Source organism: Chiloscyllium plagiosum, unplaced genomic scaffold, assembly GCF_037043375.1.
Source record: "Chiloscyllium plagiosum isolate Xiang-an unplaced genomic scaffold, Cpla_swu_hap1 HiC_scaffold_23, whole genome shotgun sequence".
NCBI classification, from domain to species: domain Eukaryota; kingdom Metazoa; phylum Chordata; class Chondrichthyes; order Orectolobiformes; family Hemiscylliidae; genus Chiloscyllium; species Chiloscyllium plagiosum.
In genome coordinates this window covers 54,097,783-54,111,663 of record NW_028270161.1, presented here as the reverse complement: position 1 = coordinate 54,111,663, position 13,881 = coordinate 54,097,783, and the positions used below count along the sequence as shown (strand labels likewise).

The window sequence follows — 13,881 nt, the reverse complement described above, 5'->3', positions numbered from 1 at the left end:
AACCTGAAGATGGTCTTTAAGATTGTGGATATGATTGATGTAGTAAATATAGAGAAGACAGTTCCACTTGCAGGTCAGGCCATGACAAGGAGCCATAACTATAAGATAGATGACCACAGAACTTGGGACTATGGGAAATAAAATTGGATGCTTATTGGCTACTCCACAACACTCTAAAGTATGAATGTTAACAATGATGTTTATTCAATGTAATCTATTAGGACTAACTGAATACACGTCTTTTAAAGTTATGAAAGCCTTTGATCAAGTAAACCTAAAGGCCATGAATATAAAATCGTCAAGGAGAAATCCAAAAGACACCTCTATAGAATCAGTTTTTCTTAGGCAGAGGAGATTGAAGGAAGATTGATTCAAGTACATCAAATTACAAAAGTCTAGACAGAGTAAATTGGGAAGATCAACTCTGCAGGGATATTGAGACAGTGAGTAAGGAGGAGGAGATTGCAAAGGGATTTAAGTGGCAATACTTACACCAAAAGTGTGGTTGGCATCTGGAATTCATTACCTGGAGGGGTTATAGTGAAAGGCTCATTGTATTTGTAAAGTGCTTAGATGTACACTTGTTGTAAATTGCGAGGCTATGGACTAAAATCCAGAAGTGGGATTCAGCTAGATAGTTCTTTGTTGGCCATTGCAAACACAATGGACCAAATCCGCTCCTGTAAATTTCTGTAGTTTCTAAAGTGCAGTGAGAATGTCGAATTCCTGAGTAACACAAGTGTAATCAAGAGAAAGTGGAGTAAAAAATGAGGGAGACAGAAATGGTAATATGCTGATGGGGTACGATGAAGCCAGGTGGCAAAGGTATTTTGAAGCACAAACACTGTGGCTTGGACCAGTTTATTGCAGTGGCCTGTTTCTGTGGCTGTGGAGCCTTTTGATGTAGTTCAGTGCACCATTCGGCTGGTGGAGTCACTTTAGAAAGTTAACTAGCCATCTTTGTTTTAATCGTAGAGTAGTTTAATCACCTCCAAACTTTGGAATTGTGCCCTGTATTCTGTAAAAAGATACATTTCAGGAAGAGCATGGTTCCTAACAGAAAACCCTTGTGAATGGTACTCCAAACATCAACTAGTCACTGCTATACCTTGTATCTTGTCTTTTGGCCAATTTACTATCCATGTTGCAGTCCATTTTTTTCCCATGAACTATAACTTTACTCTCAATTTTGCTTTTGTGTGGCACTTTATCAAATGCTGTTTGGAAGTCCATGTACACTCATCAACACACTGTTAACTTATCAAGAAAATTCAAGCAAACTAATTAAACATGGTCCGACCTTAACCAATCCTGATGAAGGGCTTTTGCCCAAATACAAAATCATGAGGGGCATGGATAGAGTAAATAGGCAAAGTCTCTTCCCTGAGGTCGGTGAGTCCAGAACTAGAGGGAATAGGTTTAGAGTGAGAGGGGAAAGATATAAGGGGCAACTTTTTCTCGCAGAGGCTGGTACGTGTATGCAATGAGCTGCCAGAGGAAGTGGTGGAGGCTGGTACAATTGCAACATTTAAAAGGCATCTGGATGGGTATATGAATAGAAAGGGTTTGGAGGGATATGGGCCTGGTACTAGCAGGTAGGACTAGATTGGGTTGGGACATCTGGTCGGCATGGACGGGTTGGACCAAAGAGTCTGTTTCCATGCTGTACATCTCTGACTCTATGCTGTGCTTTTTCCAGTACCACTAGTTTTGATTTAACCAATCAGTGCTGGCTTTCCTTAATTAAAACGTATTTGCCTAAGTGACAGTTAACTTTGTCCTAAACTGTTGAACTTGATAATGATCTATAAGCTTGGAACAAGCTCAGCTATGAGCTATCAATTGTTTTGTTTTGCAATTTGAATGTCTTTGCACATTTTTTCAAAGTGGTATTTGCAATCAAGGAAACCTGACATACTGGGAGTGCTGTTTCTCATCAAAAACGAACATGTAATTAACTCTTCAAACATAGACCTCTCTCTTTAAAAATACAGACTTTTGAGGCTTTTGCTGATCTGTTTGTAAATGTAATATTCCTGCTCCCCTTCTTTTCCTTTATCCATTCACGGGATGAAGGGTCACTGACTAGGTAGCATTTATTGCACATCCCTAAATGCCCAGAGGGTGGTTAAGAGTCAGCCACATTGCTGTGGGTCTGGAGACCAGGTAAGGATGGCAGTTTCTTCCCCTAAAGGATGTTTGTGAATTGGATAGTTGTTTCTGACAATTAACAAAGGATTCATGGTCATCATTAGACTTATAAGACAGATTTATATTGAATTAAAATTCCACCACCTGCTGTGGCGGGATTAGAACCTGGGTCCCCAGAACATTACCTTGGTCTCTGGGTTAACAGTCCAGCGATAATACCACTTGGCCATTTAAAAGGGTATGCAGGTTCGGGATAAGAAATAAATTATTTAGGATGTGGAGGAGCCAGAGTTGGACTGGGGTGGATAAAGTTAAAGATCACATGACACCAATTAACAATCCCAACAGGTTTATTTGGAAGCACTCGCTTTTGGAACGCTGCTCCTTCACCAGGTGGTTGTGGATTATAAAATCATAAGACAATGAATTTATAGCAAAAGATTACAGTGTCATACAGCAATATATTGAACAAACCTAGATTGTTAAGTCTTTCATCTTTTAGAAAGCAGGTTTTAGTTCATTAATATGTAAATCCTAGAACTTCTTTCAAGTCACCTTCTCAAGATAATTTAAGGTTTTATCCAAAAGGTGACATCTCAGCTCAGACAATGCATTAAAGGTGTGAGGTCAGAATTTGTCTGTATCCCAATCTTCAGGCAGACTGGTTCTATTTCCAAAGAGGAATTTACAAAATATTACTTAGCTTGACTGCCAGTAATTCCTTCACCCAAATGGTAGCGAAGCTGTGGAAGTCTATACCATAGAAGACCAAGTCACTGAATATATTCAAAAAAGTGAGAGATTTCTAGATTTTAAAGATATTAGAGGGTATAGGAAGAAAGTGGGATTATGGCATTGAGGTAGAGGATTAGCCATGATCATGTTGAATGGCAGAGTAGGCTTGAAGGGCCAAACAATCTACTCCTGCTCCTATTTTCAATGTAACAGCCATTCAACCTAACTAGTCTATATTGATAGTAATACTTCTATGGAAGGGACTCTACATGAATGACTCTTGTTTTATCTAATGCATTTTAGCTTTCAATATATATTTCCATTTTGTTTTACTTCATGTACTGGTCTAATTTCCTTTTGAGATTAAGGCTATTGCCTCAACCACTTTATATGAGAGCAAGTTCCAGGTGACCATTATCTGAATGAAGCCATTTTTCCTTATGTACTTCTCTGTTGGAAGTATTAGTGACTGTCTCATATTTATGTCCGTAAATTTTGGATTTTCTCACAACTGGAGACCTTTTGTTTACATCTACTGTGATTTTAAAAGCCTTGAAGTCTTTCTCTTTTCGAAGGAAACAGTTCAGTCTTGCATAATAACTTTGGCCTCTCCTTTTTTTTTTGTCGCATTCTCCTAAATTGTTTTTGCGTTTTCTCCACTGTTTCTAAGTCCTTTGTAGAGGATGGAAAGCAAACTCCTACAGAGCACGTCTATTCTGACCCTGAACAGGGTCCTATATAGGTCCAACAAAAATTTGATACTTTTTAACTTTGCACTGAGAAATAAATCCCAGCATTACGTTAGGGTTTGTAGCTCCTTTGTCTTGGTTTTGAGCACTGGATTTTCGGTGAAAGTGTGATGACTTTCCTCTCATGTCATTTTGCAAGTAAATTTATCATTTCACTTCTTTTTCTCTGCAAAGGAATTTCCCTTCTTCACCCTTACAACATTCCCACCTGGGTTTCTTGTTCATGTTGGTGGTGTAGTGAGTGCGAGATCTGTGAAGTTACTGGACCGAATCCATAATCCGGGTAAGTGTGTTTGTCACGTGTGTGTCTGTCTGTTGCCGGGAAGAAAAAGAATTGCAACTTGTTTCAGTTTTATGGGTTGAACATTTAAAATGTTGCTTCCTATGCAGATTGTTCACAGGAAATGAGAGGATGTAAATGAAGATTGAAGGCAAAGTGAGCAGTTTTATATTGGCAAAATTCACGCAGAATCTTTGAACAAGCTGACTATTTTTGCATGGGGGATTTTCTTTTTAAGATGTTTTTATTAACAGTGGCGCTGATAACCAATACCCAGGATTCTTTATCGTGATACAAAATTAAAATACTACAGATACTGGACGTTTGAAATAAAAAGTGAAAAAATTGGAAATTTTCAGCTGGGATTGGGGGGAGTGGTGGGGGTGTGGGCGTATGTGTGTGGCCGAGAGAGAGAGAGAGAGAGTGAATTAACATTTCACGTTTTTGACTTTTCATGAGTTCGGAGGAATGGCTGACCTTGCCATGAAATTCTTTGATCAGTTTACTGGAATTCTCTGAGACTGTGTTTTAAAACATAAGTTATTGTTTCAACACCTCTTAAAAAATAATGGATTATATTTTTACTAGATATTGAAAATATGTCTCTCTTCAAATGCTTGGCTATATTTTGATGGGGTCATCAGTGTTTGCTTACACCTGAGCTCAGTGTGTTTTTAAGTGACAGTGCATCATAGAATTATACAGTACAGAAGAGGTCTTTCAGCCCATTGAGTCTGTACAGCTAAAAATATACTATTACCTACAGTATTCCATTTTCCCACACTCAGTTTATACCCTTGATGTTACGATGCTTTAAGTGCTCATGCAGGTACTTTTCTTAAAAGTAGTGATGTTTCCTACCTCAACCACCCACCCAGACAGTGCATTCCAGATCCCACACCTCCATCCTCTGGGTGAAAAATCTTTCCTCAAATCCCCTTTAAACTCCCTGCCTTTCATTTAGAAACTTCTGTCCCCTCGGTATTGACCCTTCGACCAAGGGGAATCGTGCTTTCTAACCACCCTGTCCATGCACCTCTTTCAGGTTCCCCCCCCCCACCAACCTTCTCTGCTCCAAAGAAAAACCCAGAGCTTGTTCAGCCTCTCGCCATTGCTGAAATGCTCCATCTCCAGCAACAACCTGGTGAATCTCATTTGCAGTCCCTCCAGTGCACTCTCATCCTTCCTATAGTGTGATGACCAGAACCAAACACATTGTTTCAGCTGTGGACCAACTACAGTTCTGCACAGCTCCGACACTACCTCCCTGATCTTATAATCTGTACCGTGACTGATGAAAACAAGTGTTCTGTATGCTACCTTAACTGCCCTATTAACCTGGTCTGCCATCTTCACAAATCTTAGGGCAAACCCCTTCAGATCCCTATGTTCCTCTGAACTTCCTGGTGTCCTGCCAGTCATTGAGTACTGTCTTGTCTTGTTAATTTTTTTTTACAAGTGCATCACTTCACATTTACCAGGATTAAACCTAATGAGTCTCTGACAAATCTGTTTTATATTCTCCTGTAATCTAACACCCACCTCCTCACTGTCAATCATGTAGCCATTTTTTTGTCATCTGCAAACTTACTTACATCATAGCCCCTCCCCCTCCCCCACCACATATACTAATCTGTTATTTATGACTATCACAAGTAATAAGCACTAATCCTTTGGTATGCCCACTGCCCACCAGGCTTCAGTCACACAAACAGCCTTCTGCCACTACCTTCTTTCTCCTGTCACTAAGCTAATTTTGGATTCAACTTGCCACATTACCCTGGATCTTTTTGAGCTTTTACCTTCTTCATCAAGTTTCCCATCTGGGACTTGGTCAGAGGACTTGCTGGTATCAATATAAACCACAGCAATTGCCCATATTTCCATCTAACCACTTGGTCATTTCCCCAAAATGTCTGTAAAACCTGTTAGGAGTGACCTCCCGCTGACAAAGCCATGCTGGCTATTCATGATAAAATTTTGTCCCACTAAATGGAGACTCACTTTTTTTTTCCTTTTCTACTTTCTCTGGTAGTTTCTTTACCAATGATGTTAGACTCACTGGCGTACAGATCCCTGGTGTACCTCTGCCAACCTTCTTGTAACGTGGAGCCACATGAACTGTCCTCAGTCCTGCATTTCCCTTGTAACCAGAACAATTTAAAAATGTGGGTCAGATCCCCTGTAATTCCCCTGCTACCACCAACACAAAAGCACACAGCAGCCTGAAATGCAACTCACCTGGCCTTGGGGATTTGTTCACTTTAAAGTGTGCCAAAATCCTCCAGTACCTCCCTGCTTCTCAATAACTTTGGAATCTATTGAAATAACTCCACAGAGGTAGGTATCCCATCCCAAAGTCACCCGTTATTTACACATGGAGAGTTCTTGACACTGATCCAGCTCCTTCAGAGCCAGCTCTGAATGAATAGAATGTTAGACACTCCTGTTTATATCTGTCAGCACAGGGCTCCCTGATTGGGGCTATTAACCTGGTCCAATCAGGTAACTCATATTCTGAGGATTTTTGGCTGACCTTGTTACAATCACTACATTTACCTTCTAAAATTCCGTACTTGCATTCTTCTCCCCAGCGTAAAGATAGATTACTCATTTATCACTACCAATGTCCCTTCACACACTGATTGCCTCCTTTGGTCCCTAATAGACTCTGCTCTTTCCCCCAGCACTTTTTCATGGCCCCTCTTTGCTCTCCTAATAGATTTTTTGAGATTCCCCCTGCATTTTCTATACTTCTCTAGAACCCCTGTTGTTTTGCTCTGTTTGTACTTGTTAGACATCTGTCTTTTCCTTTTTTTTAATCCAGTCTTGAATATTCCTAGACATGCACAGTTCTCTGGCCTTGTTGCTCCTTGTCTCACCCTAAAGAGAACATGTTTAGCATATACTTCATCCAGTACCTTTTTGAAAGCTTGACTGTGCTGTTGAAGATGTACCCTGAAGTAGCTGTTTCAAGTCTATTTTGGCCAGATCCAGCCTTATTTTCATAAAATCTGCATTTCCCCAGCCCAAAACCATCCTTCTCATTTTCCATTACAAACCTAAAACTTTCGATGTTGTGGTCGCTATCTTTAAGATATTCCCCTAATGTCACCTTGAACAACTGTCCAGCCTCATCCCCTCACACCTGAACTAGGTCCAGCCCTGCATCATTCCCTGTAGGACCATGTACATGTTGACATGAAATGTTTACAGGAGAGCTTTTTAAGGAATTTGCCATCTTTAAACAATGATTATCCAAATTAATATTGGAGTGGCTGAAATCCCCAAATATAATTATCTTATGAATTTTACATGCCTCCCTGAATGGACTACATACCTGCTTCTCAATTGCCTGCTGACTGTTTAAGGGTCTATAATATGCTCATAAAATTGTGAGTGTCCCCTTTGAATTTCTGAATTCTATCCACAAAACCTCATTTGACAACCTTTCCATGGTATATTCCCTCCTTACTGCAGTACTTGACTCCCTAAGACTGCAACACCACCTCCACTTTAGCACCCTCCCCATCTGCCTAAAGATCCTATAACCCAGGATGTTAAGTTGCCAGTTTTGTCTCTCCCTCAACCATGTCTCTGTGGTGGCAATTGTAGTTCCATGTATAAGTCTATATCTTAATTCAGCTATCTTACTTGTAATCCCCTTGGCATAAAAGTAGAAGTCGTCCATCCTTGTCTTGCTTCCTTGAGGTGCAATGTGGCTAAACTTGAATCTGTCTCAGTTCCTTTTTTTTTTCCCCCTGTTATGCTGGGTCACTATTGAATTAATGCAGTCAGTACCCTGCCTCTGCTTAACTAGTTTAAACTTCTCAGAGTGGCACGAGCAAATCTTCTCATTCTGGTTCAGGTGCAGACTGTCTGGTGTCTGGAAGTCTGGTCTTCCACAGAAATGGTCCAGAAATGTAAAACCCCCCCTCCTGCTCCAACTTCTGAGCCACACGTTCATTTGCTTTATTCTGCCTTTTCTGCCACACGAGCATGTGGTATTGGAAATAATCCTGAGATTGCAACATTCAAAAGCTTGCTTCTTAGTCATTTACCTAGCTCCCTGAACTCGTGTTTTGTTCTACCTTTATTGTTTATATCAATGTGGAACTAGTTAGCTCAGTTGGTTGGATGGCTGGTTTGTGATGCAGAATGACTCCAACAGCATGAGTTCAATTCCCACATTGGATGAGGTTACCATGAAGGACTCTCCTTTTCTGGTCTTCTAAGAGTATGGTGACTTTACGTAACTAATGTGGACTATGACCTCTATCTTATCCTCTCCCTTCAGGATGCCCTGCAGCTGCTCAGCAGCAACAGGGAGGCAACACACCATCTGGAGTCACATCTGCAGCAGCAGACACTCCTGTCTGTTCCCCGAGCTAATGAATCCCTTGTCACAACTGTGCCTGCCTTCTTCCTCCTCCCTTCCTGTACAGTCAGGGTGCTTGTGGTGCCAGACTCTGGCTCTGACTGTACTCCCTTGAGGGACCAGCACTCTTCTCAGCTTCCAGTACGGAAAACCAATTTGTGAATGGGATCCCAGGGGATTCCTGCTCACCCTGCCTGTTTAAACAGGCTATCCACGTACATCTCAGCCTTGTGGATGTGCAATGTCTCCAGCTGCTGATCGAGTTTGAAACTGAATATTTGACAGTATTTCTTTCATCTTTTCAGGTTTCGTTCAAAATTAAGAAATTTGAAACTAATGCATTTGCCCAAGTATCAAATATTAGAATAATAACATCATGTTGCAAACAGTGCTCTTCTCATTAAAGAGCAAAAATTCAAAACTTGGTTCCTTCTACTTTTTCTTTGAGCGTGGATATGGTTAAACTTCAAAGCTATGTATCTCGGACATCTGTGTGGCAATTTTTAAAATTAATTCTTGTGATTTGGCTATCAACAAGACTGGCATTCATTGCCCATTACAAGTTGCTTTTGAAAAGGTGTTGGTGAAAATTTTTATCATATCATTGGGAGTCTATGTTGGGAAGGAGTTCCCACAATGCTGCTGATATGGGGGTTTTATTTGTAGTGGTCTGATACAGCTTCAGAGGGCAGTTCTGAGTCAGCCATGATGATGTACAGCTGTGGTCACTATAGATTGCCCCAGATAAGGACAGCAATGTTTGTTCCCAGAATATATTGGTGAATCTGTCAGATTTTTGAAACCATCTGGCAACACAGTCTTCCATTTCCAGTTCACTTTATAAAATGAATTCACATTCACAAACTGGTGGGACATGTATTCCCTAGATCATTAGTTGAAGTCTCTGGATTACTTGACCATTAATGTAACCAATATGCATCTATACCCATAAAATTAAAACTAAATAAATTTCAACCAGATTTATAAGTGATTCCTTTTTTTTTGTTGTTGAATGTTTGATTCAATTTCTCTGAAACAGAGTTTGGTGTAAACTTTGTAAGAGGATTTGATATTATGCAAATTAAAAAGTCTGTACTTCAGATACATAAAAAATAGTGAATAATCACAGGAAAGAGCTAATGCCTAGTATTAACTTTTTTATTTTAAGTTGATTTATTCAACTAGTTTATTGATTTTTATTTTGAAATCCTAGCCTCATGAAGGGGGATGAATTGCTCATCTTGTCTATTCAAAAACAACGTATTGTTGATTTCACTGTGAATAACAATCAATGCAATATGGACTGTCAATCTTGTATTTTTAGGCTGGGACAGTGTTAAAATTCCACGTTCAGGTTAATGAAACCTGTATATTTTCTTTTATTCTTTTGTAGAATGTTGTTACCAATGCCAGCATTTGTTGCCCATCTGCCAACTGGTTTGCTAGGCCAGTTCACATTACTGTGGATCTGGAATCACATGTAGGCCAGACCAGTTAAAAATGATAGATTTCTTTCATGAGCCAGCTGAGGTTTTGCAGCAGTCTGTGATCATTTCATCTAGAACACGATCTATATATTAAAGTATTTAATGAAATCATCTTGAACCAATCTACAATATCATAATTCTGTAGAGATGATCATATTGACTAGTCTTTGTACAGTCTTATATCCTTCCCATTTATCAGTTTATTTATTTAAATCTATTTTTAATCTCCAAATAATTTCTAAGAGTTTTACCTTCTGAGTGTCCCTGTCTTTGATGAATGTAAATTTCATAGCTGCTGTGGTGACATTTGAATTCTTGATCGCAGTTCATTAGTCTGAGCCTTTTAGATTACTCGTCCAATGACATTGCCACAACACCACAACCTCACCCCACATATAGTTACACGTGCAAACTCAGCTGATTTTGGTTGGTGATCTATCTATATTGATGTGTTTCTTGTGTGTTAAGAGGTGATTTCCTCTTCCATGTTAAGTTTTAACTACTTTAATTGTGTATTTTAGTAGTGGCTAATTGGGTATATTTGCATGCTGAAGTGCACAGGTCATGGCATATTATGTGACTTTTCACATAATTTCTTTTCACATTTCTATACTGTTCTATCAATACCTTTTTATATGGAATGGGGTTTTTGAGCAATGCTTATCTTTTTAGTGCAATAATGCTTTTATTGGGAGAAAAATGAAGTTCAATATTTTTAGTTTAAAATATTTAATAAAATCATCTTGAACCAGTCTACAATATTATAATTCCATAGAGATGGTAATATTGACTACTCTTTGTACAGTCTTCTATCCTTCCTATTTATCAGTTTATTTATTTAAATCTATTTTTAATCTCCAAATAATATCTAAGAGTTTTACCTTCTGAGTGTCCCTGTCTTTGATGAAAGTTATATTACTAATTTTGTGTTTGGTTGACAAATTAGTAGGGTAACTGTTTTGGAAAAGACATTTCTATTGAAAATTAATGAAAATGTGTGTTGATGTACACTCCCAATGAACAGCTAACAATATTTGCAACTAGTTTTCAGCCTTTTCTATTTTAAGGTATAATGGCTAAAAGCTGGTACTAGATTGAAGTAGCATGGTCCTTACTCTCTGGCCTGTCTGGATGAATGAACTTCTATTAACTCTATTGTCTGTGTCTTTCCAGTTCCTGTGGAGTAGTGTTGTCCTTGTTGTGCTCTCTGTATTGCTTACTTCGATCTGCTCCTATAACTGATCTACTAACTTGCTGTTTTGAACTCAGCCTTTGTCGGAATTATGGGTAACACAAGATCTTACAAACTGCTAGACTGGAATAGTTTCAATGCAGGTATTTTATAACTTCTTCAACGTTACACATACTGACCGAAATTATGGCAGCTCAGTGAAGTAACCTTCCATGGCTTTATTTTATAATTTTATAATCAGCCAAAGTAAATAATTTTACAACACTTGAAAGCACTGACTATTTATGAAACTAATGCTAATTAAATCAAATGTTCTTTGGTTGGTAGATCAAAATCAGTCTTAGGAAATAAATACTTTATTTAAAATGCAAAGTTTATTTAATTCCTTTAAACAGCAAAAGTTTAGCTGTTGTCTAACAATAACCACTTGCACACTATATGTTGCATAGTTTTAAAGGGTGTAGTTACTGTACTTCATTTTGTACAGTACTGCACACACGTTTTAACCTGCATGTCAAAGCATAATCTGATTTAACATATTTAATAAATCTGAGATGCATGACTTCACTAAGAGGTAGTTTTTAAAGTACTGAAATATTAGTCAATTTAATGTACTATCCCACCTTCAATTCAGCTAATGCACTGAAAGATATGAGATTAACTAGCAGAATAGAATCTTGTGTCAATGGTTCAGGATTAATCGTACCATTAGGTGAAATTTTAAATGTACTTTGTTATTTCAGGTTTGTTGCTTGTGTTTAAAGAATTTTACTTTTGGAGTATAGTCACTTATTTGTCCGGTTCATCTTTCCTATGTAACACACTGTGAAAAGTCTGTTAGAGCACTGACATTTATTATTGATGAAATGACAATTTGAAATAATAGTTCAAGAATTTAGCTAATCATCTTAAATAGTAAAGAACAATTAAAGGATTTTTAGTCCTATTTAAAAGTTTTCATTAACTTAGGTGAGTCTTTGCTTATTTTTCTCTGTCATTGTGAAGGTTAATAACAAGATGGAACAATTATAATGGTGCCAACCTTTCTGTCCTGATCAAATTAGTTTTTTAAAAATATAATGTTTACTAAGATGAGATCTTTAGTATCTGGAAATGTCACTTGTGTTTTCAGCATCAGGCATTTGATCAGTTCTGATGCAGCAATGTTGAGAGAGTAAAGCTCTCTCGACTGTATCCCTCAACCTGAGGACCGATGGAACAATTGCATTTACCTCCCTCATAAATCAAATCAATTGCTCTTTGGAATAAGGAGCAGTTGTATTGTTGGTCAAACATTTGACCCCTTAGAGCCAGTAGGTAGATGGATGTCTCAAACTTCTGGGTAAAATTAAGCTAGGTCCCAACATTAAAGATGACCATGTAACAATGTTCCCCCTTTCTCTTCAGCCTAAATCTCACTCTTTGATTAGCAACAGCTCGGAGAGATCAAATTTAGTTACTTTTTTTTTTTAAAATTGCCATGAGCAGTTATTACTGACCTGGAATTTTGATTCTCAACACTTTCATTGTATTACTGTTCCACCAGATTTCTGGGACCGACAGTTTAGCATAGGGGTCACAGTGAGCTGTAAAGGCCTAGCGCTTTCCTAGTTTCGTATCTTTTTAATGCTAGCTTTCAACAGCAGCATCTTTATGCATCTTTGTTCAGGCAAAAATATGTCATAGAAATTGGACATCAGATGGAAAGGAGGGTGATGACTCTTGTGCATGTTCTGAAGTGGCACAGTAATGACTATAAAAGGGAGTAGAAAATGCCAAGATATGTAGGTGTAGTTAAAACATGGAGCAGCAATGACCTGGTTGGCTGGCAGAACCAGCATGAATGGCTGAGTGACCTACTTTTATAGAAAATGGAGAGGGCTCTTCATTCTTTTAAGTTTGTTCACCTATTTATTTGGATCATGGGTAATCTGTGTCTCATTTCTGTTTACCTGACTTTGCTCCATAACTTTTGCAAAACTCAGCATGTGTCAGTTTTGAATTTTTCCAATTGATCTAGTTCCAACATCTTTCTGAAGGAGGAACTTTCAGATTTCCGCCTAGCCTTTGAGATGCAATGTTACAAATTACTTTTTCCCACAATGACTAACTGCAGTTTTAAGTTAAAAATCACACAACACCAGGTTACAGTCCAACAAGTTTAATTGGAAGCACTAGCTTTTGGAGTGCTGCTTCATCAGGTGGTTGTGGCTCACCTGATAAAGGAGCAGTGCTCTGAAAGCTAGTGCTTCCAATTACACCTGTTGGACTGTAACCTGGTGTTGTGTGATTTTTAACTTTGTCCACCCCAGTCCAACACCGGCATCTTCAAATCATGACTGCAGTTTTAAGGTTATGTTCCTGAGTATTGGGCTCTCCCACAAGTATAAAGAAAACATACTAAAAAGAAGGGCTACAAAGATTGAAAGGAGAATCAGAAAAAAAATGCAGTGATAGAAATTAGAGAAGAATGGAGCTGGGTGTAGAAAAATAAGAACTGAGAAAGAGAAAGCAGAGTATCTAAGAGGTTTACAGTGTTCATAAGCCATTCAAGCCAACTGGTCAAATCTCCACATCAGATTTGCTTTAGTCTCTTTCACTTAACCCTATTAAATGATATCCTTTCCTTTATGCTTATGTTTTTATCTAGCTTCCCCTTAAGTGTACATGTGTTATTTCACGCTGCAAATCTCTGTGGTATATTCTTGCCACATTCTAGGTAAAGGAGTGAATTCCTGTTGGACTTATTGGTGTGTATCTTTTGTTTGGTCTCCTGCAAAAGTGGAGAAATTTCCTATTAAATTGTGCAAAGTTTGCTGAGTAGGAAAAAAGATTATCTCTCAGCTTTCTTTTTCCCAGAAAAAAGAATTCCAACCTATTCAAAATTTCCTGGTGGGTTGAACCTCTCA

The 13,881-nt window shown here is 38.5% G+C and overlaps 1 protein-coding gene across 19 annotated transcripts in view; it reads left to right on the top strand.

Annotated features, from left to right (window-relative positions):
• The window catches only part of c2cd5 (C2 calcium dependent domain containing 5), a 126,362-nt gene that overhangs the window by 45,082 nt on the left and 67,399 nt on the right, over positions 1–13,881 (top strand). For 11 of the 19 annotated variants that reach the window (XR_006315044.2, XM_043713411.2, XM_043713404.2 and 8 more), the window contains 2 exons: positions 3,810–3,918; positions 11,050–11,115. Coding sequence is in view for 18 of the 19 variants with exons in the window: in XM_043713411.2 (XP_043569346.2) it covers positions 3,810–3,918; positions 11,050–11,115 (175 nt within the window). In the remaining variant the exon portion in view is untranslated. The remainder of the gene's footprint in view (positions 1–3,809; positions 3,919–11,049; positions 11,116–13,881) is intronic. The other 8 variants (XM_043713407.2, XM_043713413.2, XM_043713412.2 and 5 more) reach the window with 1 other exon arrangement.